At 45.7% G+C, this 24,941-nt stretch overlaps 10 protein-coding genes across 10 annotated transcripts; 6 read left to right on the top strand and 4 right to left on the bottom strand.

Annotated features, from left to right (window-relative positions):
* Positions 1-92: 92 nt before the first annotated feature.
* Positions 93-650, top strand: N7516_005609 (uncharacterized protein; the record flags this gene model as incomplete). Its single annotated transcript, XM_057218329.1, has 3 exons — positions 93-229; positions 292-345; positions 434-650. The coding sequence occupies 3 exons, from the start codon at positions 93-95 to the stop codon at positions 648-650; spliced, it is 408 nt and encodes a 135-aa protein (XP_057080212.1).
* A 1,407-nt stretch (positions 651-2,057) lies between these two features.
* Positions 2,058-3,846, bottom strand: N7516_005608 (cytochrome P450; the record flags this gene model as incomplete). The annotated part of the gene is made up of 4 exons (XM_057218328.1): positions 2,058-2,698; positions 2,752-3,534; positions 3,587-3,737; positions 3,799-3,846. The coding sequence occupies 4 exons, from the start codon at positions 3,844-3,846 to the stop codon at positions 2,058-2,060; spliced, it is 1,623 nt and encodes a 540-aa protein (XP_057080211.1).
* A 1,655-nt stretch (positions 3,847-5,501) lies between these two features.
* N7516_005607 (uncharacterized protein) lies at positions 5,502-7,005 on the top strand (the record flags this gene model as incomplete). The annotated part of the gene is made up of 4 exons (XM_057218327.1): positions 5,502-5,693; positions 5,760-5,898; positions 5,961-6,069; positions 6,135-7,005. The coding sequence occupies 4 exons, from the start codon at positions 5,502-5,504 to the stop codon at positions 7,003-7,005; spliced, it is 1,311 nt and encodes a 436-aa protein (XP_057080210.1).
* Positions 7,006-9,786: 2,781 nt separating this feature from the next.
* Positions 9,787-11,321, top strand: N7516_005606 (protein kinase family protein; the record flags this gene model as incomplete). Its single annotated transcript, XM_057218326.1, has 3 exons — positions 9,787-9,805; positions 10,079-10,576; positions 10,645-11,321. 3 exons carry the CDS (start codon positions 9,787-9,789, stop codon positions 11,319-11,321), a joined length of 1,194 nt encoding a protein of 397 aa, XP_057080209.1.
* Positions 11,322-12,543: 1,222 nt separating this feature from the next.
* N7516_005605 (CHAT domain-containing tetratricopeptide repeat protein) lies at positions 12,544-16,365 on the bottom strand (the record flags this gene model as incomplete). Its single annotated transcript, XM_057218325.1, has 1 exon — positions 12,544-16,365. The coding sequence occupies one exon, from the start codon at positions 16,363-16,365 to the stop codon at positions 12,544-12,546; it is 3,822 nt and encodes a 1,273-aa protein (XP_057080208.1).
* Positions 16,366-17,797: 1,432 nt separating this feature from the next.
* Positions 17,798-18,563, bottom strand: N7516_005604 (uncharacterized protein; the record flags this gene model as incomplete). The annotated part of the gene is made up of 3 exons (XM_057218324.1): positions 17,798-18,108; positions 18,168-18,416; positions 18,479-18,563. 3 exons carry the CDS (start codon positions 18,561-18,563, stop codon positions 17,798-17,800), a joined length of 645 nt encoding a protein of 214 aa, XP_057080207.1.
* A 364-nt stretch (positions 18,564-18,927) lies between these two features.
* N7516_005603 (uncharacterized protein) lies at positions 18,928-19,291 on the top strand (the record flags this gene model as incomplete). Its single annotated transcript, XM_057218323.1, has 3 exons — positions 18,928-18,941; positions 18,991-19,057; positions 19,115-19,291. The coding sequence occupies 3 exons, from the start codon at positions 18,928-18,930 to the stop codon at positions 19,289-19,291; spliced, it is 258 nt and encodes an 85-aa protein (XP_057080206.1).
* Positions 19,292-19,647: 356 nt separating this feature from the next.
* Positions 19,648-20,376, top strand: N7516_005602 (caspase; the record flags this gene model as incomplete). The annotated part of the gene is made up of 1 exon (XM_057218322.1): positions 19,648-20,376. One exon carries the CDS (start codon positions 19,648-19,650, stop codon positions 20,374-20,376), a length of 729 nt encoding a protein of 242 aa, XP_057080205.1.
* A 563-nt stretch (positions 20,377-20,939) lies between these two features.
* N7516_005601 (uncharacterized protein) lies at positions 20,940-21,166 on the bottom strand (the record flags this gene model as incomplete). The annotated part of the gene is given in 2 exon segments (XM_057218321.1): positions 20,940-21,062; positions 21,080-21,166. 2 exon segments carry the CDS (start codon positions 21,164-21,166, stop codon positions 20,940-20,942), a joined length of 210 nt encoding a protein of 69 aa, XP_057080204.1.
* Positions 21,167-24,410: 3,244 nt separating this feature from the next.
* Positions 24,411-24,902, top strand: N7516_005600 (DUF504 domain-containing protein; the record flags this gene model as incomplete). Its single annotated transcript, XM_057218320.1, has 2 exons — positions 24,411-24,579; positions 24,640-24,902. The coding sequence occupies 2 exons, from the start codon at positions 24,411-24,413 to the stop codon at positions 24,900-24,902; spliced, it is 432 nt and encodes a 143-aa protein (XP_057080203.1).
* Positions 24,903-24,941: the final 39 nt, after the last annotated feature.

Genomic DNA, 24,941 nt, shown 5'->3' with positions numbered 1-24,941 from the left:
CCAGGAGCGTAACTTTGTCTTCACAACATCCCGGGATTTGCAGCCATTGCAAGCAACACCACGAATATAAACATCGTTGTTAATCTACAGCCATGGCCAACAATATCACAAACATCATCAGCATCGTCGTCAATGTGGCCCCCGCCCCGCCTCCACCCACATCCGCCCCTCCCAACCCTCCTCATCTCATTCTGCCCCCGGAACCTCTCAGTCCACAGGTGAACAGTTGGTAGAGTCCCCAGGCTTTTGGGCCCGTCTTTGCATCGCGGCTGGGCTCATTGCCGGGGCCAGTTATCTTGTTTGGAGGAGGGCAACCTCCAAACAAGGGGACCCGGAGAATACCCGGTAAGTGGTAAACCATGATTCTCATGGAAGCTATATAGGCGGATCTTTACCTATGTACATGCACAGAGGCTAATGTATCGTAAAATAGCTCCGAAGGTGTTATTGTGGGCTTACAGCCCGAGACCCGCGTGCAGCCCGAGGAGACCCGCCAGGAGACCCCCGCGCCTCCCAAGACCCCCGCGCCCTCCACAACGCCTGAGAAGACGAGGGTGGACGCCTCCAAAGTTGCCAGCTGGACTACCGTGGTGCGCAACACCGCCCATGGGATGAAAGAGGGCTTGACAGTGCAGCCGGCGGTATGCTGAGGTGATACCGAGGCGACGGCGTTCCTCTGTTGTTTTCTCTCCGAGAACCTTAGCGAGGCGAGATGAATGAAAACGGAGCTTTTTATCAAGCCAGGGGTGGAGGAGGAGTTGTTTTTGGAGGTGAATGAAAACGGAGCTTTTATCAAACCGGGGTAGAGGAGGAGTTGTTTTTGGTGGCGTTCCTCTATTGTTTTATCCTTTTCTTCTCTCCGAGAACCTCAGTGAGGTGACATAAAGGAAGAAAACGAGTCTTTTGTCTCAACCTTTTGTTGTTTTTATTTTTCTTTGGTTGAGGTGACCATATCTAAATACATCCTGCCGCTGGGTAGTTTCATCTTGGGAATGCATTTTGCTGTTCAATGTAGACACCTTCGTAGACTTGGATCTTTTGGTGGACCCCGATTGATCTAACACGAGACCTTGTAGAGGCTAGGTTAAAATTATACAAAATTTTTCTCTCAGTCATCCTTAGTTATCTCTTAGATGTCTCTTGCCTTTGGCTCCCATTATTTTATGATCATCTTTTTCTAATACTGCAACTTCCAGGATAGCTAAGAACCATAAAAGAAATATTTCCGCTATAGCATCTAAGGGCAATCACTAGAAGTAAACATATTGAATGAATCAACTACATCTTGCTATATAAACCCAAGCATGTAGGTGGTAAAATTTCGAAAAAATAGGGCTCTAGTGCCTGATTTATATGTAGCTTCATACACGGGGCGAGAGAAGTGCTTTCACCTGGACAGCATTAGGAGTTTTATCAAGCATATCCTCTTCACGCCGAGATCCTTTTTCGAGGACAGCGTGACGTAGGAGAGCGATACCGAAATGCGTGTCGGGAAAGACGATTAACAGGAGACTGGTATTTGATGCCTTGAATGCTGGGAATCCTCTTTTGTATTCTGTGAATAGATCGTAGTCCTTTACTTCTACTTGTTACAACTCGGTGGACGAGGACACATTTAGCGCGGGTTTCAGCGCGAAAGGTAGTCCCACGAAGACAGAGACATTGCCCAAGATATCGGCATCATTAATGGGAACTAGACCCACTGCCATTCGTAGCTGCTGGTCTCCTCGGACCCGCGCCAAAGGATCGATATCACCAGATCAATTAAGCATTTAACCGAACCCTGGGCATAATTTCAGCACGGGAGGAATTCGTACGGAGAAAACTGTGTAATGGGATTCTCTTTCCCCACCACCCTTTCATTTGGGAGAGTGAGCTGACTATCTCTGAGTTCTATCCCATTGATGCCTCAGACAGTAAACATGCTTGTCTAAAAGATCAGCCATCCAACGAACATAGGTGTTGTCTATCTCTAAAACAAAAGAAGTGGAATATAAAACAAAAGAAGTGAAATATAAAACAAAAGAACTGGAATGTGGAGATATGTTGTACCCGATTTAAAATGATCTCCTTTTGATCTGTGCAGGAACGCCTTGTATCGGAGCCGCTATCGAGTATCCCTTGAAATGAAACTCACACTTCTTCCCTGTACGGTTACTCGCACAGCATGGTGCCTCAGGTGCGAGCATCATGTCGTACAGGAAAACGCTCCTCGCAAGTACCACGTTGAGTTCCATCCATGCCAATTTCCATCCGACGCATGACCTGGGGCCAACGCTGAATGGACAAAATGCTCGCTTCGCCATGCTCACACTCTCCTCATCAGTACCAAACTCAGGATCAATAATCCACCTTCGTGGTTGGAACTCATCTGGATTTTCAAAGTATTCGTTCTTGCGGAAAAGGACGTAGAGTGATGAAGAGACAGTCACACCTTCGGGAATATGCTGACCACCAACCGTGAGACCACCAGGGAGAACACGGCGTGGGGACCCATTCGCTACGGCTGGAAGGAGTCTCATAGTCTCATCCACACAAGCATGCAGAAAATGGCATGAGTTTAACTTGGGACCGGCAATGATTTCATCCTCGTTATCGAATGCGGCACGAATCTCGGCGGTGACGCGGGAGAGGGCATCTGGATCGTGGAGGATATAGAAGAACAATGCACTCATGGTCGAAGATGTGGTATCGGTACCTATAAAAAGTGAGCGTCCGGATTCTTCAAATGCGTTTGTAGTATAAGCTCACCTGCCCCTAATAGCAACATAGATTCCGTCCAAATATCTTTTAGACTGTACTCCCAGTTCTTCTTCTGATCTTTAGCAGTAGACATTCTCCAGAAAACGTCCTTTTCTTCAACCTTATCTCCCATGTCCACGCGATCCTTGACGCGGTTATACACCCAGGTACCCGCAGACAAGATATCTTTGTACAGCGGGGCCAGGAATATTTTGTCTAAGTTGTACTTATAGACCTTAGGTTGCATGAGACACTGCATCTTCCTGATTAGATACCGATGATAAGGGGCTGTAGGTTGATAGCGGGGAAGATATCGTACCATCATGCCTCGATGAGACATTTTTGTATACACCGGAGGAACCCATCGTTTATTCGGTGAGTCGAGCATACCAAAGCTTCGCCCGTATGTAATATCACCAATTAGGTCGAAGGCTAGCCAGTCGCACACAGTTGCCACATTTATTGGTGATGGCCAACCATTGGGTTCCTCCGAGGATTCAGCAGACTTGGGGCATAGAAATGTGGTAAACTTTTGGATGTGGTTAAGGATTTGTCCCTCTATGTCTTTTAGTCCTCGGTCAGAGAACGCGGATGCCATTGTCCGCCGCTTAAAAGCATGGACATTTTTGTCAACCACACTCAAAATATTCGGACTGCGACGGCTTGCACTGTAGACGGCCCACGCGTCAACTTTACAGTCATTGGCTCCTGCGTTGTAGATATCGGCCATCATGGAGCGCGAGTTGAACCATAGGGTGTTTGGCCCAGATCTGACGATGTCACCTGGGAGAACTAGTCAGAAACAATAGTTACTGAGTGCCAGGTGATATGCTTATAATCCCACCATATTTTTCATGCCAGGCTCGGTTTTGGAGATGAAGATCCCCTCTCCATGCAAAGAAAGCAGTATACCAATTTGTGACAGCCGCCAATTTTGGTCCAGGATATTGGGACAGAGGGTGAAAGTAGAGGCGGTATAGCGGTATCAAGCAGAACTAAGCGCTCGAGATCTTGTTAGGGTAGTAGTCTATTTGGAGAGGTTTGACGGTCACGTACGTAGAATGCCACAACAGTGGCCGCTACTCCGATAAGAAGGTAGCCCATATTGAAGATCGCCCAATAATTTAGGACAATTTTCAGAGGAAGATCACAATAAAATATTGGAAAAGGATGATAAAGTAAATTATTGCATGATTGGGCATACACGGCTTTTAAGGGCAATGATCCGCATGGAAGAAAATGCCTTCTGTTGAAGACAGGAGTTCAGCTTGTGCCGTCCTCTATTTCGCTACATATGTGGTAGTGGTTCCACACTTGTGGACACGTCTGAAACTTCGAGACATACGGAAGCATAACCATGCAGGCCGTCATTGTGGTTAGCCTATGAATGATATATAGCCATTCTTTTATCGGATACGAACTTGTTTGCTTGTCATATCGGAACCTGTTTGTGGTGTGTAAGGACCGGTGCTTTTCTGGCGGCAAAAGTCAGGAAGGATTGGATATAGTTAACTATCGGAATTGTTAAACGTGATTGATTCTATTGGTTGGTAGCTAAAATCTATTTCCCTGCATCAAGCAATTACCGATGACGATCTCGATCGGACCTGCCCTACATTAGCGTACCAAGTTACATCGTATGAACGGGTGGAGGCCGATCTGATCTTTTCGATCGATGTGGATCCTAGCCGAGTCGGAAATACCTACCTAGGTATTTGCTAGATCCTCAAGCTCCTTTTAAAGTCAGTAGAGTTACATTGCGTTCTTTGAGGCGTTTACGGTTTCACAGAGCGGCTTCGTGAACTGAAACGGCAGCGTTAAGAAGAGCTAGTTAGTTAGTACTGAGAAAGTGATCATCAAATGCATTTGTCCCGCTCTTTCCGATCGCGGTGAGATCTCCATAGGGTTTCCCATAGGGCAGTACTGACAGGGGTGGGGAATGGGAGGAAAGAGTGACACCTACGGAGTATTCCGTACACCTCACTAACTAGTTACTGTTTGCAAATTTCATGATTCGACTGAAAGTTTGAAGTGCACCAACCCTGGGTACTTGTACCTAGGTAACTAGTGGGCTTGGCAAAATTACCCGAAACAAGGGCCGAAACAAGGGCCGACGTGTAGGGATCTCGCCAGTGCGCCGTATCGGATTTTGCCAGTAATAATTTCAGCAAAATCAGTAATTTATATGTATGAATACTATACTTTCGTACAAAACTGTAATTCAATATCATCCATGGATGGTACTCCCGTATTGAAAATAATTACGTTACTCAAAGCTAGGGATGAGATCTTAGTTTAACCACCTACTCCGTACTATGCCACCAATTCGTCCTCCATATTCTTGAAATTCGTTAGAGAGAGGGCAGGATCTTATTAGCTATCTAGGCTTTTAAGAATCAAGAGATCAGCACAGTTCGCGAATTACCCGAATCAATTCTCTGCTACAAGGGCGAAAGCGGCAACTGATCAGCGGTACTATTGATGTAACTATCTATGTTGTATATTATCATTTATTGAGATCAGTATCACATGACCCTGTTTGACAGGACTGCTAGTTAGATACTCCCCTCTCCCTCTTCTTCTTCTTTTCCCCTTCATCATCCGTGATCATCATCATCGATCATCAGAAGCAATTAGCACTTCCGAATACAGTTGCATTGCTCTATCTCTTCTCCTGGCTTCCTATCATCATTTCATCAATTCATCAATTTTTATTACTAAGATTGGCATGAACTTACCTAAAGCTACATATGTACACCATGGCCAACCCGATATTCACTGTGACGGAACATCTCATTGATGCCCAGTACATCCGAGAATACCCGCGAGCTACTACTACGCAAGATGCACCCTTGAAACTGTCTGTTAAGAAATATACGCCCACGAACAATCAGAACCCTACGGAGGGTGATATTACCCTAATAGGAATGCAGGGGACCGGATTTCCGAAGGTGAGAACCCAAAGACTAACATCATTCCTGTAAGGGCAACTGATTAATAGGCACTGTATTTATTAGGAAATCTATGAACCGTTGTGGGAAGACCTTCTTGCAAGATGCGAAACTGATGGGTTCCGGATCCGCGCTATTTGGATCGCAGATGCTGTCAACCAAGGGGCAAGCGGCATTCAAAATGAGAGCTACATGGGCAATGATCGTGAGTGATAACTTTGAAGGGTATTAGACAATTCTTCTGAAATCTGACATTGAAACAATCAGCGTCTTGGTACGATAACAGCCGGGACGTGTTACACATGATTAACCATTTCCGGGCGGAAATGCCCCGGCCAATAATGGGTGTTGGGCACAGCATCGGTGCAGTTCAGCAGTGAGTGCTTTACGTACCTCGTCAACACTGCATAAAAGTCTGCTTTCGTTAATTGTGCTATTTAGGATTTTCTTATCTCTGATCCATCCCCGTCTGTTTACATCACTCATTCTCATCGAACCGTACATCCACGACGTGGAAAATGGTGGTGGCGGAGGCTGGGTCGGGAAGGCGGCAAAAAGAAAGGATGTATGGCCTTCACGATCTGTAGTAGCCAAAGGTTCCCAAAAGGCCTTGGGAAACTGGGATTCCCGAGCTATCAGCCGATGGGTTGAGTACGGGTATCGCGAGCTTCCAACAATGCTTCATCCCTTGCCAGAGGCAGCCAATAGCGACCGCCCGGTTACTCTGGCCACCACCAAGACCCAGGAGATATCTATGTATATCCGGCCTAATTTCAAGAGCCATAAACAGCTGGGCCAACCTGATGAGGATGGCCATGAGGGTGATGGGCCCAGCCCACCCCATGACCCCCTTTTGGTTCCGGACATGATCGGTAGACTATTCAACAAGCAAAGGTTCTACCGCCCTGAGCCACTTCTTGCCTGGCGGCTGCTGCCTCATGTTCGACCATCAGCCTTATATGTCAGCGGAGCCAAAAGTGAACTGTCGTTGTCTGGACACCAGGCCAGAGCAGCCAAAATGACCGGAACTGGATTTGGAGGCAGTGGTGGCCAGGAATATAGTCGTGTGAAGCACATTGTCATTCAAAAATCCGGCCACACACTGCCCATGGAACGTGTTGTGGAAACTGCTGGTGCTATTGGACCGTGGATAGGCGAGGAGGTGCGAAAATGGAGAGAGGACGAACAACGGATCGCAGATGGATGGAACGAACTATCAACAAGAGAGAAAGGATCCTTTTCTGACGAGTGGTGGGAAATGCTGGATTTTACAGCGCCTGCGCTCCCTAAGGAGAAAGCTTCTAAGTTATAAGGATACATACATTGAGTGCGTTAACAATGGACATAAAAATAACTCACGGTTGCATCAAAAGCTCTTTGCATCCTGGTAATGCGTACATTTTATACACATACATAATATCGAGATCATTCCATAGATGTCTCAGTGATAGGCAGACTCAGCCTTTTGTTTGCTTGTTTCCTTTCTAGGCGTTCTATAAAAAGGCCACTTCATCACAGTTCGGATGCAGCAGATTTCTCTTCCTGGATTTTCCTAGCCACTGGTTTTGTAGCCTCAACACATGACTAGGGATATGACCAGAAAACAAAGTGTATTTATTATAGAAAGTATGGCAGAGTGTTGTTGTTGAATACCCTAGAAGCGTACATTTCCCTAACACTGCTACGACGGGTCCCCCGTGGGGTGTAAGGAGTAACTCGTGTATTCAAAGTGTCTCAATGGGACGGTCGATTCTGTCTGACTGCTTTTAAAGGGTCATTTATATGAGCCGCCAGCACGGAGTACTCCGACTGTAACATTAGAGTTCCTCTTATGAGGACGACTTACCCCCTTGCATAAGATATCTGTCAATGTATCTCGCTGACCTGTCCAATGTAATATTCCCCTTGTTTTCATACCAACCGAGTGCTGTATTTTATAAAATTATCAATTACAGGCTCATATAAATGGTATAGCAATACGCCCCACTCGCAAAGCATTAGCCTATTCTGGAACCACATTGGCACATTCTTACGTGGGGTGATAGCTATATACATAGTCATCTATCTACGGAGTAATCCGTACTCCGTACGAGGAACTAGTATTTCGGCACAGGAATGATCGTCGTCTTACACGGTAGTTTCCAAAATAAGATAATTTCTTTTCACCTCCCTGTGAGCCTCACCGCAACACTTTAAAGATGGATTCGACGGTGATATGTATAGTGGATTTCGGATATTTGCTGTATTCTATCTGTACTAGAAAGAGCGAAAGTAAAGTTGCAAACCGCAACATATTTTCGGTCTATGGTCCCATAATTGTCCATTAGACATGGTCGGTGGAGATGTATCTGACACATGGAAGCTATCTGACACATGGAAGCAGGACACACACGGACACACACGGACACGGACGCCTCGCCTTTCCAGAAATTTTGCGAAAAGTGGGCCCGGTTCGAGCTGTTTCGCGGCATAAAACACGAATTTCGGCCAAGCTTCCTAAGGCCTTCCAAGGTTGCTAGCGTGAATGATCGTGGAAGTGGAGCACAGGATTGCATCCACTGTGTACGGCAGCCTATTTGGACCATTTTTGACAACGCTTATTAATACATATACAGTAAAACCTGTTTATAACGAACCTGGTTATAACGAATACCTGGATATAACGAAGTAATACCGGCCCACCAATTAATTCGCCATAGTAATAACGAAATTACCTCCTTACTACGAACTTCGTTAATTCACCATTCCTCTCCATACAAAATTCGTTATATCGAGGTTTTATCTCCACTTTTTCAAGCATTCCCAACCAATCAAAATGCCTCGCCGATCGATCCCAACCTCCCAGAAAGCGGCACTACGAGAGCAGCGCCGAATCAACCCTTTACTCTCTAGTAAAGAGCTCGCTCAGTGGTTTTATGAAGCCTATAACCATCGTCCCTCGCCCTCTACGATCTCCGAAATCCTTTCCTCCTGATACCTTTATATATGAAGAGCAGCAGGAGCAGGGAGAAACCTAGTTAGTTAGTGCGCTTTATAGGCATGAAAGGTTACTGGAAGCGAGGAAATTGGAAGGGAAGAAGTAGAGAGATATTAGGGCTTTTTTTAGAGCATAAATTTGTATGTAAACTAGAAATATATATATTTTATATGGCACCTGGATATAACGAATACCTGGATATAACGAATATTTCATCGTGTTTCAATTAATTCGTTATAAACAGGTTTTACTGTATAAGATTCACCGCTAGAGTTTCCGCCTTTTGTACCGTACAATATAATACATTCCGCCTATTCTAAACCCACATTTCTTTCTATTTTTGATTTAATTCTAGTTTATATAGTGAAAAATACTATGTTTTGATCAGAAAAATCGTATATTTCTACCTAATTACTACTATGATACTCTATATACTAATAATTATGCTTCTTAGATATATATGACTTGATTTTATTAGTAGTTTATCTATAAATTATAGGTACCTACCGTCTTTATGAAATCGTAAAGGCGGTATAGAGAGCTATAGGCAGAATTAAGTACTAACCTTAGAATCTAGTATCGTACGTACCAAATCGGGAAGGCGGTATAGAGAGGGTAGGCATAATTAGGCACTACGTAACCTTAGAATCTAGTATCGTACTAGATCAGGAAGGCGGTATAAAGAGCGGTAGGTTGAATTAGGCACTAACCTTAGAATCTAGTATTATACTCGATCGGGAAGGCGGTGACCGGTTTTTAGTTAGGGGGTTATTTTAACAATGTCCTAACTTAATGCCTTAGGCCGCTATATTTATTCCTTAGGCATCAACCCCTCGCCTTCCACTTAACTCTCTCCCTCCCTACTTTTTAGCCTATAACTCTATAGGGGCCTTAACAAAACCGTCTAAAAATATAACATACTACCATTTATATATAGATAAAAAGCTTCATTTACTACTTTAATACCCTCCTAGTCCCACGGGGCCGTTTAGGATAGACCAAGCAAGCCGAATAACTAAAGTTGATAGAAATTGTACTATGTAATTTTCTAGTATTGTATTGTTCCATTAGCGCCAATTACTGATTTTCTGCATGGCAGAAAGCCCGTTGTCAAAAATGGTCCAAATAGGCTGCCGTACACTGTGGAGAGCTGTGTAGCTGAGCGTGGGTCCCTCAGAGCCGAGCCTTTCCTATCTTGAATGAAGAGAGATCTTGCAGTCCTCGTATTTATGTACCTTTTGTATGTAGTTGCCATATAAAAGATACTTAATTTGGAAATTTTGTTATCCGCTGAAAATTTGTAATCGGATGTGGCCCACCAACACCTGGTAGGTGGTGGTAGGCAGCACCAACTCCATTGTCACCACCTCCGCTACAAAAATGACCGACACTAGAACACTTCCTATAGATGAGCCTGATTTTGGCGACTTTGTGAAGAATGAAGAAGAGGAACTCGACCTCGAGGAGCTTGTTGAGCCATGGTACAGATACAAAACAGAGGGCGAAGAAAATTTCCTCTATCCTATTTTCCTCGGAGAGATGCTCAACGGAAGGTATTTGGTTGAGCATAAACTTGGCTTTGGGGGTGGATCGACTGTCTGGATGGCCTTTGACATTCAAGACAAGAAGAATGTTGCCCTCAAAGTCATGCGTCCTGGGGAGTGGGGAGTGAACGAAATTCGGATTCAGGACGAAATCAAGAAAATCCAAGACCCTTCTCATCTTGTGATATACATAGCGACTTTCGTTCTTCCCCGCGACCATAGGGTCTTGGTGTTCCCTTTAATGGGCCCATGCATTGATCCCATTGACCTGAAAACGATCCCTATGGCCACTCGCATGTCTGCCGCTCATCAGTTACTCAAAACTCTGGTAAATTTACATGAGGCTGGGATTATACACCGCGGTAAGTAGACTTTTTTTTGCCTCTCATTTCTCTCTTTGCTACATTCTAAGAAAAAAAATATTATATAGATCTAAACGAGAGGAATTGTATGTGGGGAATGGCTTTTCTTGATGGTTTTAGCAGAAGTGCTAAATATAAAGCACTTGGTCGGCCATTAAAGCAAAAGATACCGTCTATCGTCGATCTCTGGAAACGGGGCGAGCTTGTGAGCCCTATAAAGGTCCCATGGGAACTATGCACTGAGGAATTCTATCTCGGCGACTTTGGGCTATCAAAAAGAATCAGCGATCCAATCACTCCACACGGCTACCCACCTATACAATATTGTTCCCCTGACCGGCTTCATAATCAAGAACCAAGTTTCGCCTGCGATATATGGAGCTATATGGTTGTTTTCTCCATGCTCTACCTTACTTTTGGGCCATTCTCTACGTTTCATGAAGGGGGGCCTGTGACTGGGTTGGTCGAATCTCTAGGCCCTTTGCCGGAGGAGTGGGAAGGCCTCTATATCTACCAGGGCAGTGGGCTAGACTCCTGGTACGACCAGTCTCGAAATCCCAACCCTGAGTACTCCCTTGCGTCAAGAATTGCACGTTTCCGTCCCGACGTCGATCCAATCGAGCGGCAGCATGTGGAATCTATCATGTTAAAGGTCTTTACTTTTCACCCCGAGAAACGACCGAGTGCAAAGGAGCTCCTTTGCGACCCTTCATTCAGAGCCCTTATGGACAGATATGGGTGCTGAAATTTGGAGGGACGTATTGAATGAAAATTCAAGTTGCTTCGTTTCTTCTTCACGCTGAGCATCTATTTAGAGGCACGTATCTAAGATTGACTGTTATCATGCGGAATATCGGAGGCCTACAATAACCTGTATAGAGGCTGGAAAGTGTGGCTGTTGGAAGTAAATGATTGGTGTGAAAATCTGAAAGGCGACAGCGAGGAATGTTGATATTGCGGGCGGGTGACATCGTGGATATCTTGTTGGATGTCAAGCAATGGAAGCTTTGTACTGAGCTTTTTATGTATATATTTGTTATTCTGCTTGTCATGATGAGAGTGCCTACCTAGGTCCCTACCTAGGTACGCAACAAATTCCAATAATGAAGAATAAGCGCTTTGCCTCTTCTAAATTTAGAATATGGAAGAAGAGGAAGATAGAGCCAAAGTACAGGTTCCCATTAATTTCACTCACAGGGGATGTAAGCGCACGAAGAGACCTCAGGGTGTTGGCAACTCCGGGGTACTCGTGGCATTCATTCCCCATACCGCCCTCAAGTGGGAATCTTGATAGAGAGAGAAAAAGAGAGAGAGAGAGAGAGAGAGAAAAGAAAGGTTGCCCAAGTGATTGCTAGAGATCTGCAGAGAGAGCTACATATGTGGGGTAACAGCCTAATAATTCTGCCTGGTCTATCAGGTGTCTACAACACATCTGCGAAAATATTTCCCCACTCACCAACCTAGCAAGCGTCTCTTTCATTTCGTTAGCAATCAACGTGAGAATTCAGTTTTTGGTCCTATAAAATACCAATTCATTCGATCCATACATTCAGCTACTTAGACGCCGCTATGCAGCCCTCTAATATCGCTACAGCGGATGAAGAATGGCTGATCGACCTTTGCCACGAGGCAGAAAACGAGGGCGGGTTGATCGGGGGGTGAAAAGTACGGCGACAAAGTCATTAAGATTTCCGATCCTATCGCAGTGAAGTACGGTGGCGTGTAAGCATCTGAAGCAACAACACAAGAATTTGCATTCAATCATGAAGTACTACATATCATCACAGCTTCGGGGAATTAGATATAGAGACAAAGTGCTTTTAGCTACTGGCATAGTATTATAACCAATCTTTACAATAATTTGAATCAATCTCGTAGCATTTGAATAGAAGATACTATCAATGGAGTCCTCCAACCCGACCTCGGTATTAATGATTTGGGAAAAAGAATTGCATACATACGTAGTCCTAAATGCCAAAATGAACGTAAGGGACCCAATTTAGTGGCATATCCTCATATAATTCAGCGGTTCTCAAATCTCCCGTCCCATTTTCGCATGAAATTCCTTGCTCCGTCATCGTTGAAGCATTTCTACTAGTATCTTGTAAAAGTGCCTTCCGATTAGCCGCTCTGGTTATGCTACCCGAAATCCATAGCTCACGAAGTTTCATGCTTGCGCGATGAAGACCTTCACTGACGGATTCGTCACTCATGCTTTTTTCATGCAAGCACTTATATAATGTCGTTGCAGCTTCCACACATGATCTATCGTTCACCTCCCATAAAGTTCCAACGACATGTCGGAAGCCAGCAATCTGGTATGCGGCGATGAGATGAAGTGCCTCGTCAATGAGCACATCATTCTTGACTTGTCCGGTTCCGCATGCTGATAAGTAGGCGAGGAATGGCCTGCGATCAAGGAGGTTGGTCTCGAAGAGATCTGCTACTACTAATGGCTCCCTGTGCAGAACCAAAGAGCTTTGTGACGGATCTGTGGGGTCACTCTCACCGTGACCGGCAAAATGGAATAAATCGCAGTCATTCAAAGCAGAAAGAATATCTTCTCGATAAGGTTGAGGCTTGGATACCTTTAGCTTCAAGGAGCCACACAGGTGTTCCACCCTTTCCATCTCCAGTGGCACAAAGGAAAGGTCTTTGAGACCAGGTGTTTTCCCCATACCAACCAGAACGGCTTTTCCTAAAGCTTTTTCCATAACAGGAGTCGCATGTCGATGGCGAATTCGAAAGAGTGCACTGATAGAAGAGCTATAGGACGAAATGACCCGATCTATGACAGTGTTGAGGCCGTGAAAATGATACCCTGCTGCGTGGATAGGAAATTGGGCCAGAGGCCCAGTTGGAATCCACCATATCCGAGGCAGGTGCTTGCCAGGCGCCTGGGTAAGTCCCAGCGCGTCAAGAATAGGCTTTGCAATCATGTCCCAGAGCCACTCCAGTAAACGTACATCCGGCGCACCCAGATTCCTTAGATCCGCTGCTCGAGCTTGAACATCACTGTGCTCAAGACCGGGCAGTAGTAAAGCCTTGAGCTCGTTCTTGTCAACTATTAGTGCATCACACCGATGAATGCTGATGTTTATGATAACAATTGGTCCTGAACTGGCGGCTGCCTTGATTTCTTCCTCAGAAGGGGCCATAAGAAATCTCTGAAAGCCAGGTAAGCGCCGTATGGCCTGAATTGTGTTCTCCAGTTTTTCGTTAGCATCATGACGTTGATTAACATGATGGCCTATCGCTATCGACATATCAGTCTGATCAACTAGGCGAGTTGGCGCATTGAGTTGATTCCGAAGCTGGATGAATTCTTCCGCTAGCTGAGAATGTTGCTGTAGAAGGTCGGAAATGTCGAGCCGCATTTCATTTATGGAACCAATGATGACCCCACGGCCAAGCTCAAGCAATCGCAAGGCCTCATATGGAGTTTTCCCTACCATTAAGGCTATTGCGGCTGCATCTGAAGCCAAACCACTAACTTGAATGAGCAAGTGTTGCTTATCTGAAATATCGAGAAAGCGAGGGGTGAGCTGAGAAATGAGAGACATTGCAGTAAATGCGGTTTCATATGCCGATGGCCAGTCTTCGGCTTCAAGTTGTAGTTCAATTAGATTGGTGATATAATCTATGCGAACAGAGGCGATAGATGAAGGATGATGAAGTGCTGTTGTAAAGTGTTGAATAGATAGCTCCAGATCTGTCTTGGATTCTGTTCTTCGGTATCTATCACCATATCCGCGGCCAAGATCCTGGAGCAGACCTGCCCGCTCTGGGTGGTTTTTTGGTGTCGCCTCAAGGGCCTCCTGATATTGTTGAATTGCTAGCTCTAGATCTGTTTCGATGCCCACTAGATCTTTTTCGATTTCCATTGCTAGGTATCTGTCATGGTATCCGCGGCCAAGATATTGGAGCTGACTCGCCCGCTCTGGGTGGTCCTTTGGTGTGGATTTAAGGGCCTCCTGATATTGTTGAATAGCTAGCTCCAGATCTGCTTTAGCCTTTGTTCTCAAGTATCTTTCACGGTATACAGTTCCAAGGTTCTGGAGGCAAACTGCCCGCCCTGGGTGGTCTTTTGGCGTAGCCTCAAGGGCATCTTGATATTGTTGAATAGCCAGATCTAGGTCGATCTCAGCTCCGTTTCTTAGATATCTATCATGGTATCCATTACCATGATTCTGTAAACGACCTGCCCGATCTGGGTGATCCTTTGGTGTGGCATTAACGGCAGCCTGATTTTGTTGAATGGCCAGTTCTAGATCCATCTTAGACCCTGTTCTCCGGTATCTCTCACGGTATGCACTTCCAAGATTCTGGAGCTGACCTGCCCGCTCTGAGTGGTTGCTTGGTGTAACCTCGAGGACCTCTAGCCAGTTTTTGATGGCTAGCTCTAGATCTTTCCCATGTCCTGTTCTCTGGTATCTTTCAAGATATCCGCTCCCAAGACTCTGTAGTTCATGTCGCTTCTCTGGGTGACCCTTTGGTGTAGCATCAAGAGCATCTTGATAATTCTGAATCGCCAGCTCCAGATCTATCTCAGCTCCTCTTCTTATATAACTATCAAGGTAATTGTTACCAAGATTATGGAGCCGACGATGCCAATCTGGGTGGTCCTTTGGTGTAGCTTGAAGGGCGTCTTGATAATTCTGGATAGCCAGCTCTAGATCGGTCTCAGCTCCTGTTTTCTGGTATCTCTCACGGTATGCAGTCCCAAGATCCCCAAGGCGACTTCCCCGCTCTGGGTGTTTCTTTGGTGTAGCTTCAAGGGATTTTTGAAGTTGATCAATAGCTGACACTATATCACTCTCAGCCCCTGTGCTAAGGTATTTCTCCAAATAACCTTTGCCGAGACCATGGTGCCGACTTGCCTGCTCTGGGTGGTTTTTTGGTGTAACCTCGAGGGCGCCTTGATATCGTTGAATAGCCAGCTCTAGGTCTGTCTTGGCTCCTGTTTGGAGGTATCTATTATGATATCCACCTCCAAGAGTATGAAGCCGATTTGCCCAGCCATGGTCTGGGTGGTTTCTTGGTGTAGCCTCAAGGGCCTCTTCGTATTTTTGAATAGCCACCTCTATATCTGTATAGACTCCACTTCTTAGATATCGACCATGATATCGATTACCAAGAGTTTGGAGCTGATCTGACCAGTTTGGGTGGCTATCTGACATAGCATCAAGTTTATCTTGCTCTTTTTGAATTAGAATGGTCAGCTCTAGGTCATCATCATCTTCGGCTTGTTGGTGTCTTTCATGGTATCCACCTCCAAGACATTCAAGCCGAGATGCCCATTTTGGGTCATCCTCTGGCGTAGCTTCAAGCGCCCTCAGGAATTGTTCCATGGCAAGATCTAGGTCTGTCTCAGTTCCTGTTCTCTCGGATTTCTTGAAGTATGCAACCCCAAGGTTCTGAAGCCGATCTGCCCGCTGTGGGTCGTTATGTGGTGTAGCCTCTACTCCCTCTTGGAGGTGTTGAATAGCTAACTCCAGATCTGCCAGTTTCTCGGCTCCTGATCTTTCGTATCGATCGCAATAGCCAATCCCAAGATTTTGAAGCCGACTTGCCCGCTTTCGGTGGTCCTTTGGAGTAGCTTCGAGGGTCTCCTGAAATTTTTGAATGGCCAAATCTAGGTCCAGTTCGGCTCCAGTTATTAGGTATTTCTCATGAATTGAATTTGCGAGATCATGGAGCCGATCTGCCCACTCGGGGTGGTCCTTCGGCGTAGCCTCGAGGGCCTCTTGGTGTTGTTGAATCACCAGCTGAAGATCATGATGATCCATGCCTGCCAGTGGGTAGTTCAAGTTCCAGAGGTCAAGTTGTGGGTGGGTAAGGTAATATAGATTTGGGTAGCAACTCTCCCTAATTCATCGATTAAGACAATCACTTTAAGGGAAACTGATAATGGGTAGTACCTACCTAAGAACTAGGTTCCAAGGTTTATATACCTTCCGAGGTCTCCCACCCGGGCGCCAGCTCTGGAGTCACGGTGGTGACCACTGCCAGTGTCCTCCGCCGGCGCCTTGCGACATGCCCAACTGCCAGTGGGCATGTTATCAGCCAATCAATCATTTTTACCCCGCTCAATGCCCAGCTGTTCTTGGATCCGTCACGGTGCGCTGCGCCACATTGGTTAATTCCATCTCATGAACCAATAATACTCCTACTAGTAGGTAGAATCTTATAAAGTAATCTCACGTACATATGCAGGCTGTACGGTGTCAGAGCCCTGGAGTTGGCGACGTAACGTGTACATTGCCTTCTGCTCCATATTTTTAACTCAAGGCCGTTGTCATCTGCGAGGAACTCACTGGAATTCCTCTAACTGGTGCCTTTCAGCCGCTCAGTTTTAGAGGCGGTGATCTTTCGCTCAGCTATTGCTGCTAAAAAGTGGGGGCTGACCCGAACGCTTTCTTTATTGGGGGGAGGTAAATGCCAACATGGAACGCCAAAGCGCAGTTCACCCGGGTGCCACTACCGTGCGAAACGTGGGGCGTTCTGAAGTTCGCCGGGACTAGTTGGAAAAAGGGGCCTGCGGGAAAGGAGGAACCACTACGTCACCCAGCCATTCAGCCTGGGGCAGGCTCCTAGGAGCCAACCGGCTAGGATGGGCCGGCAGAACTACGTGTTATATGACCAAAGGAACAGGTGAATTGGACAGGACATTGTTTGGGAACGGCGATTGCCAAGAACAGCATAACCCTTTGAGGAACTGCCAGTGACCGGTTAGATGTGCCAGTGCTTAACATAACATGAACAACAATTCCTCCTTGAATAAATCTCCACAAACCAGAATCTCATGTCTTGATAGATTTTCCGCGCCAGCCTGGCGGCTATAGATTACTGAACGCGACTGCTTGCGCTCTACTACAATAGTAATATGTATATTAGCCTGAGCTGTTCCCGGACACAAATCCTATCTGAACAGTAGCATATCTAGTAGAAGCATTGCCGAGTCAGATATCATACTTCATTTGGAATGAAAGCGCAACTTACGTCGCTCCTAAAAGGATCAATTCGATCGTTCTCGATCTTGTTAAAAGGGAGAAAATCAGGAGGAAAACCATCGTAGATGCCATAACGGTGACGACCCGCCACGAAGTGCTGCTAACAAGGTTGCATATCACAACTGGACCTAGTAGTAGGAGTATTATCAAGAGTAATAATATTGCTTTGGCGGTGTCCCGAATATGCATGCCACGATATATATAAACATTAGGATCCCTCGAAATGTTGTGAGAACGGCTCTTTATAACCAATAGTCAGCTTGATCCAGTGGTTCACTGTCAGTGCAGTCCTTACTTTTTGGAAACTCGGAAAAAGTCGAATAAACCTGTCCTCGACCCATGTCTCGAGCTGCATCATCGCACTGTCTCCAGCAGGAGCTAGGGATATCAGCTCATGAGAGCGCGCAAGATACGCAGTTTCCTCTCGGGCCAGAGAGCCAGTCCTTTCCAACCAGTTATTCAGACTCTCAATATCTCTTGGACATGCAGGGCCGAAATTATGTATGCGGCTTGTTCTCTCTATGAACTGGTCTATTTTTTTGTTAGCAGTTTGTGATATTTTGTAGACACCTACGTACCGTAATCAGCAACAGATGCATCAATCTCTGATAGAAGAGATATCCTTTCCGTGTTCCTATCACTTCGGCTTTTCCCGAGGTAAAGAGGTGCGACCTCTAGACGATCTACTTGTTCAAGTTTCTCCTCAAGGAGAGACAGCTTATCTTGCTTCTGCAAAAGCAGTCGAGCTCGAAGCCAGTCGAACCTTCTGCATAAAAAGTACGCGTTATGTGCTGAAAGGAGCGCAGAATAACGGGGGGTATCCGGGCCTGTAATCCTCGACTAGGCATGTTAGAATGGCCCCCTAAGAGAAGGGAGAAATAATGCACACTCTTTCTGATTGATGGCTCATCTGGTGTAGCAGATTTCGACTCGGAGGTTTCCCAGATAGGAAGATCGGATTGTGGGGGCCCCATGTTTGATGAGATGTATGAGTTAGCAATTAAAATCAAATATAACTTGAAGGTCATATTTTTCCAGGGGTTTATGCGGCTAAGGCGGCTTAATTATAATGATGCCTGTAGGCTTATTCATTCATGACACACATGTGCAATAGGCACGAGTGCCCGATGATGATATGCATGCACCCTGAGAGTAGAGTTTGTTTTGCCACCGCGACTACAAGGCGGATCCTTGGGCTAGGCTGACTGCCATATATAGTCCATGCAACTTCTAGGAATAATTTAGCTATGTACTTATCTGGGCCAGCAAAATTCCCATGTAAGCGTCGCAACGTCCCTTGGGAACCATCCTTTCAACAGTTTTAGGCTAGCAATCGATATGTCTTCTGAAGCGTATGTATACTAGCCTTTCATTGTCTATATAGTATACTGACTGAGCTAGGGAAACACAAAGCAATTTCGTCTTTTCGGATGAAGAAGACCGCCCATATATTGCTAGCTCTGATCTGGTGTGTCACCTTAGTCAACAGGTTAGTATTTACTCACTAATCAAGCTCGTACTATAGAATCCAAGGTTTCGCGTGGGAGATAAAGTCTATCTGCTAGGCTCCGATGGATCTCGTGACGGTCCTTACCTCGTGGCATCGGTAATTTCTCCTCACGAGTGTATTCTTAGCCTCGAGAACGGGCAGACTGCCAAGGACAGCGAGATAATAAAAATGGCGAAACTTGAGGCTGTATGAGGAAAGTGGGGCTTTCACCTTCCCCTCAGAAGGCAATCAGAGAAGGCCCAAGCGCCCTATTAATAGCAAAATATGGCTAAGGGGCTTTCACAGCCCCCATCAGCTTTCTGCCCAACAGAAGTACAAATACCAGTATGCCAGATTTAAGCCGCAGTTGATTGTATTGCCAATATCATATGGGTTTATTCTTGAGCCTAGTAGTGTTAAGTAATAAAATAATCTTATATCAACGTTTCAAGATCAAGTACGGACGATATTTGAACCCCTCCCACTCCTCTCACTGCTTAGTTGACCAATATACAGCATACAGGACCTGCTTTCGATCCTTGTAACTTGTGCTAGTGCCATTCGCTATCATGGACAGCCAGCATGAAGTAGCAAGGCATTATGCCATCCTTATCGGTATTGATGCTTATCCTTGCGGGTCCTTGAGCAGTTGCGTACGAGATGTAACAAAGATCAAGCAATGCCTCGAAGATAAACTGAGTTCGGTTCATGTCCGAACATTGACAGCAAGCAAGAGTCTTGATCCGCGGACACTGGCAGTTATTCCACTGGAAACCCCAGAGAACTGGCCAACATATCGCAATGTGACCTCGGCTTTTGAAGAAATTACATCTCAGGCAGAGCCAGGAGATTTCGTTTACATTCATTACTCAGGACACGGCACCAGACTGACTCCGTGCTTTGACTTCTCGAACCAGTCCACCGGAGATTTGGCACTGGTTCTTCTCAAAGGAGATCAAAGTCCTGAGATTTATCTTCGCGGACCGCGACTGGCCCGCTTCGTCAAAGACATGGTTGATAAGAAATTGATAGTCACTCTTGTTCTGGACTGCTGTTTCTCTGCGACCGTATACCGCAATGGTGGAACCAGTCTCCGATATCTCCCATACGACCTCGCGACAGCCTCAGCATTTTCCGAGTCACCAGATCACGAGATTAGCTTCACGGGTAGAGATACTTGTTCTGAGAAGCGCAACATATCTATGCGCGATAACTGGTTGCTTGAACCAGATCGCTATGCCATTCTCGCCGCTTGTGGGCCTGACGAGAAAGCCAAGGGGGTTCCGAAAAAGGGTTAACATACGGGGCCTTGTCCTATTTCTTATCCCGAGCGCTCTCTGATCACGGGCTCGGGAGGAGACACGAGGAGATATATCGACACATACGAGCTATGTTCTGGGAGTCCTCCATGAGGCAACATCCCGTCCTGTATGGAAACGGGGACCAGGTATAAAGCTATAAGATAATACCGTTGTCTACGCGTAAACATCTATTTCCTCGATCTAAACCTATCTATCGTGCGGTCGATTCTAGAGATCCATACCCTCCCGGCTCGTATCATTAAGGCGCTTTGTGGCCGAAATCCTCGTTGGTTTCACGACCGGTTGGTATAGAAGAAGAGATAGAAGGATAAGGAATAGGTCATGCGGACTGGAGATGGAAGGGGCGTGTGCCTCCTTATTAGTCCAGTCTTGCGTGTTTCGCCTTCTGTCTTGAGATATGGGACGACTGGCAAGCAGAGCTTAATCAAATAAGTGGTGATGACATTGGGCGTTGACGATGCGTAGACATTTAGTTCTCTAGGAAGTACCGCATTTTTCTGGTATGATTATCGGATCGTGTGGATGAGCAGACTTATCATTTATGTGGTATCCCCCTGCTCTGTGCGTCGGATATGGAGACGATTGGCAAGTGCGCATCGTTTAAAAGTGATCCTGCCGGAGCTTTTGCCGTCTGAGGTTGAGTCTTGGACGAAGTAGTCCGCCTAAGTGTATTAGTCACCGCTGTCGCTGGCTGGGCGCGTCGGTCGCGGAGTGATTTCAGTTTCTCTGCTGAGCTGTTAGCAAATGATAAGATGTAAAAGGACATGTTGTGTATGGTATGAACGGCGGTGACTGTGGAATGACTGATATACCGTGGTATGAAATCGAAAGATCGTAGCGTTGTCGTATAGGGCCTGGTGCTAGTATCGACACTACCCGTATTTTGGAATTCATGAGAGGACCTCCAGGATAAAGAGCAATCTCTCCCGCTAACGCATATGAACGATTATAATGTCGCGCTGTCTGCCCCGCTCTTGCAACTACTATCGTATCTGGCGGATGAGAAGGTCCTATCAACTATTAAAGCCCCATATTGCCTATTGTTGGGTGCCTGGGTACCTGAGGCCCAGGGCCCCACTTGGGACAGATCCTCTTTGTGCAGTAGATAGTCTCTCTTTCTCTCCTCTCCTTCTCCTCTCCGTCCAACTCGATTACTACGAATCCATCTGCTTGGTTTTCTCATACAATCATCAGTAAGATTCTACATTACCTATTAACGCAGTTCAATTCATGTAGATGCCACCCTGCCGCTCCTCAGTTTTGGGCAAAGGCCTATAATGTCCCACCACTTCTGTATCAAGTGTAAAGATTTCGCATTTTGTCGCACGATGATGATATGACAAACATAGGACGCCCTTGTCCCTGTAGTCTGATCTGGCGGACATTGTTGAACAGCTGTCCCTTAAAGTTATCAGCACGGGCGTCTTTAATTCAGAAGTCACCTCTGCTACCATCGGCTAATGGTCGCTAGTCGTTTTTACAATGCTTGACGCTTCAGAATTTAGCGCCCTGTTTTCTTGATAAGCAATATAATGGAGAAAATTGGGCGCTACTCTCCATGGAACAGGATGATTTGCATCTGGCCATCCTGATGCAAATAGTCTGAATTATTCACTGTAAGGGATGAAATTACTATAAAGAATACAGATTCTGTAGACCTTTCTGATTAAACGAGCATAAAACTACGAGTTAAGCTCGTCAAATCAGATAAGCGTAACACAAATTGAGGCTCACCAGTTAGAGGTGTTAGAAGGCTACAGGCAAGTGGGCGTGATCATACAGATACAATATGGGTTGTATTGTAGTAATAGAGGAGAGGGAGAGAGAGAGAAGCTAATCTAGAGGTAGTATTGTTTTCCTGAGCAACTGGCAAATTACCGGAGTTATAGAATAAACAAACCATCACCATCGCTCTCATTCAGACTAATGTACGGATAGGGAAGTTCAATGCCACCCAGTCCTCTGGGATGCGGCTATTAGAATTCCTCATCCTCGCCCCAGCAATCGTATCCCCTAGCCCATGAAGATTGGGCAACTCTAGCAAGTCAAATGATGTCGGCTGGGAAGTTACGAAGACTTTAATGATGTCCTCACATGAACCATACTCCTTCATCATTGGAGGAACGGTCATCTTGATCTTCTTTGAAACTCTTCCCAGATATGGTAAGTCGCCGTTACACGTATCCTTTCGTGGAGGAATAGTCTCGTAAGTTGCAAACAGCATTCCTTTGACTCTCCAACAAGAGTCTAGATTGTACATGTGTGCATATAGAGCTATATCCCCCTTGTTGATTATGGACACTTCCATGATACTGTTGTGCCGCACTTCAATCTGTTCTTCTGGTCTGAAAACTGCTCTGTCGGAAACTATTTGAATATCGAATGATACTCGGAATGCAGCGTTGGGCACCTGATTATTCAATTCCTTGACCATTTTGAACCGGGTTAAATGCTCTAGCACATCCAAGATGTGACTATTATTCACTTGTTCGCGGGGCATGGCTGGTAGATTGACGAACTTCCGACCCAAGTTATCCAGGATTTCATATTCGTCAATGTTGTTTAGCACGACCTGGAGGGCCGAAATTTGGTGAGGGTCGGTGCCAGTACTAAGTGAACGTGTCTTCAGCGCTGCTAGCCATTCATCACGCTGGGGAAGGTTGGGTGCCAGGTGGATAGGAAAACTCGCGAGGCGTGCCCAAGTGAGTGGCTCCGCGATCCACCCTGTTCGAAGGTTGCACTGGGGCCCTATCAACTCCAACTGAGATGTAAGAGCCTTAGCACAGATGACCTTGTCGAAGGTCGTTTTAGAGTCTCGATATAACCGCTATATACTATTACAATCATTATTAAATTATTAAAAAAAACTATCTCTATATTAGTCGTATAAAATTGCGCTAATAAGCAAGTACCGGCTAGTTAACGCGAATCGTAGCCGAGTTAGTCTAATCAATTAATTAACTAAGTCGAGTAATCTAATCCTAGTTATCTCCGGTTCCGAAACGAGGCTAACGCCCTTAGCTAAGGTTGATAAGACTCTAACGCGGTAAAGTCTACCCCGGGCTATATATATAACCCGCTATATACAACATAGGGACGACTATCCTAAAAGAGAAGGGAGAATGCGCCTATATATATAAAGGTTAACGATAGAGCGGCAAATTAAGTGCTACGGACTAGAGGAAAAGGTATCGTTTCGAGCGTAATGGTCGGAGCTAAGGGGGAAAGTAGGGCCGGACGAGGGAGGCTAGCGTAGATTGCAATTGCGGGATCGTAGAATAGTCGACGAGTCATACGGGAAAGGGGGTGGCGGAGTTCAGGAGCTCGAATCAATAACTAGTAAAGATACCTTACCTGCAAGACCTAGGGATAACCGGGAGAAAAGAAAAATGACCTGGATTGTTGGGTGGTGGGGTGGGAACAGGGGACTATAGATCCAGCATAGGAACACAACGGACAAAGAGAGCTAACCCTAATGTAGTCAATACCGTGAGTTTTCTCTATCCAATATCCGATATGGTGTAGTGGCTAACATCGCCGTCTCTCACACGGCAGCCGGGGGTTCGATTCCCCCTATCGGAGTATATATTTTTCTTCTTTTTTCCTTCTTTTTTCCTTTCACTAACTAATTTCAATTTTACATCTTAAATTTGTATGTCTTTGACCTTTTGCAGGTAATGCGAAGGGAAGGTCATTGGTAGCTCCTGGTGGAATCCATGAGTCACCGTGGCCAGGCCACAATTGCATTCTGAGTCATTGCCATCTAAGCCTATGTATGTATGTATGTATCACTCGAATTCATACGACACCCACTCCATTTATGACTATATGTGAATCATTCCAATGTTTCATCCCCAGGCGCATGAGGCTGAGTCGTAAACGCGAAATTGATATGGAAAAAAAAAGTGCCTGGCCTGGACACCATTCTGGTGATATATAAATCACTCCAGTTTCCATGTTAGGTAGTGAAACACAACTCGAAGATCCCGGGATTCTTGAATCACTAAAGCATGGCTTCAAATAACCCGAACGAAACATATGCCAATATGACAACGAGACTAGAGGCATCCCAATTCCCACCAGAGTCAACTATCTCATCATCACGAAAGCGAGAGAAGCGAAGTGTTTCGCCTGAGTATGACCCCAAGGCTGGCGAAAACAGACTGCGCCCGGCTGGAGGTAGGTAGCTAGGTTGAAAAATGTATCCATCGCCAAGTTTGACAATCTGACAACTTACAGATATCATCAATCGCATTACTTGGGATTCGGGGTTTGAACGCAGCAACTATATCATTGGCTTCGTGGACCGATTTGAAGGACAATTAGAAATCACCATGGGTAGTTGGAAGAAGGAGACTACCGACGAGGAATTCATTCCACAGCATCGGGTGTTGTATATCAGACACACCAACGGGGAGATTGTTTGGGACCGAAGGAGACGTATTGACAAAATTTGTTTGAGTGGAAACTCGGCCTTCAGCGAATTGGCCTTTCTTGCGTGAAGTTGCACCTTTGTATATTTGATTTGTGTCTTCGTACCT

Source organism: Penicillium verrucosum, assembly GCF_028828655.1.
Source record: "Penicillium verrucosum strain IBT 35672 chromosome Unknown utg000001l_segment0_segment0, whole genome shotgun sequence".
NCBI lineage: Eukaryota > Fungi > Ascomycota > Eurotiomycetes > Eurotiales > Aspergillaceae > Penicillium > Penicillium verrucosum.
This window is presented reverse-complemented; position numbering and strand designations above follow the sequence as displayed.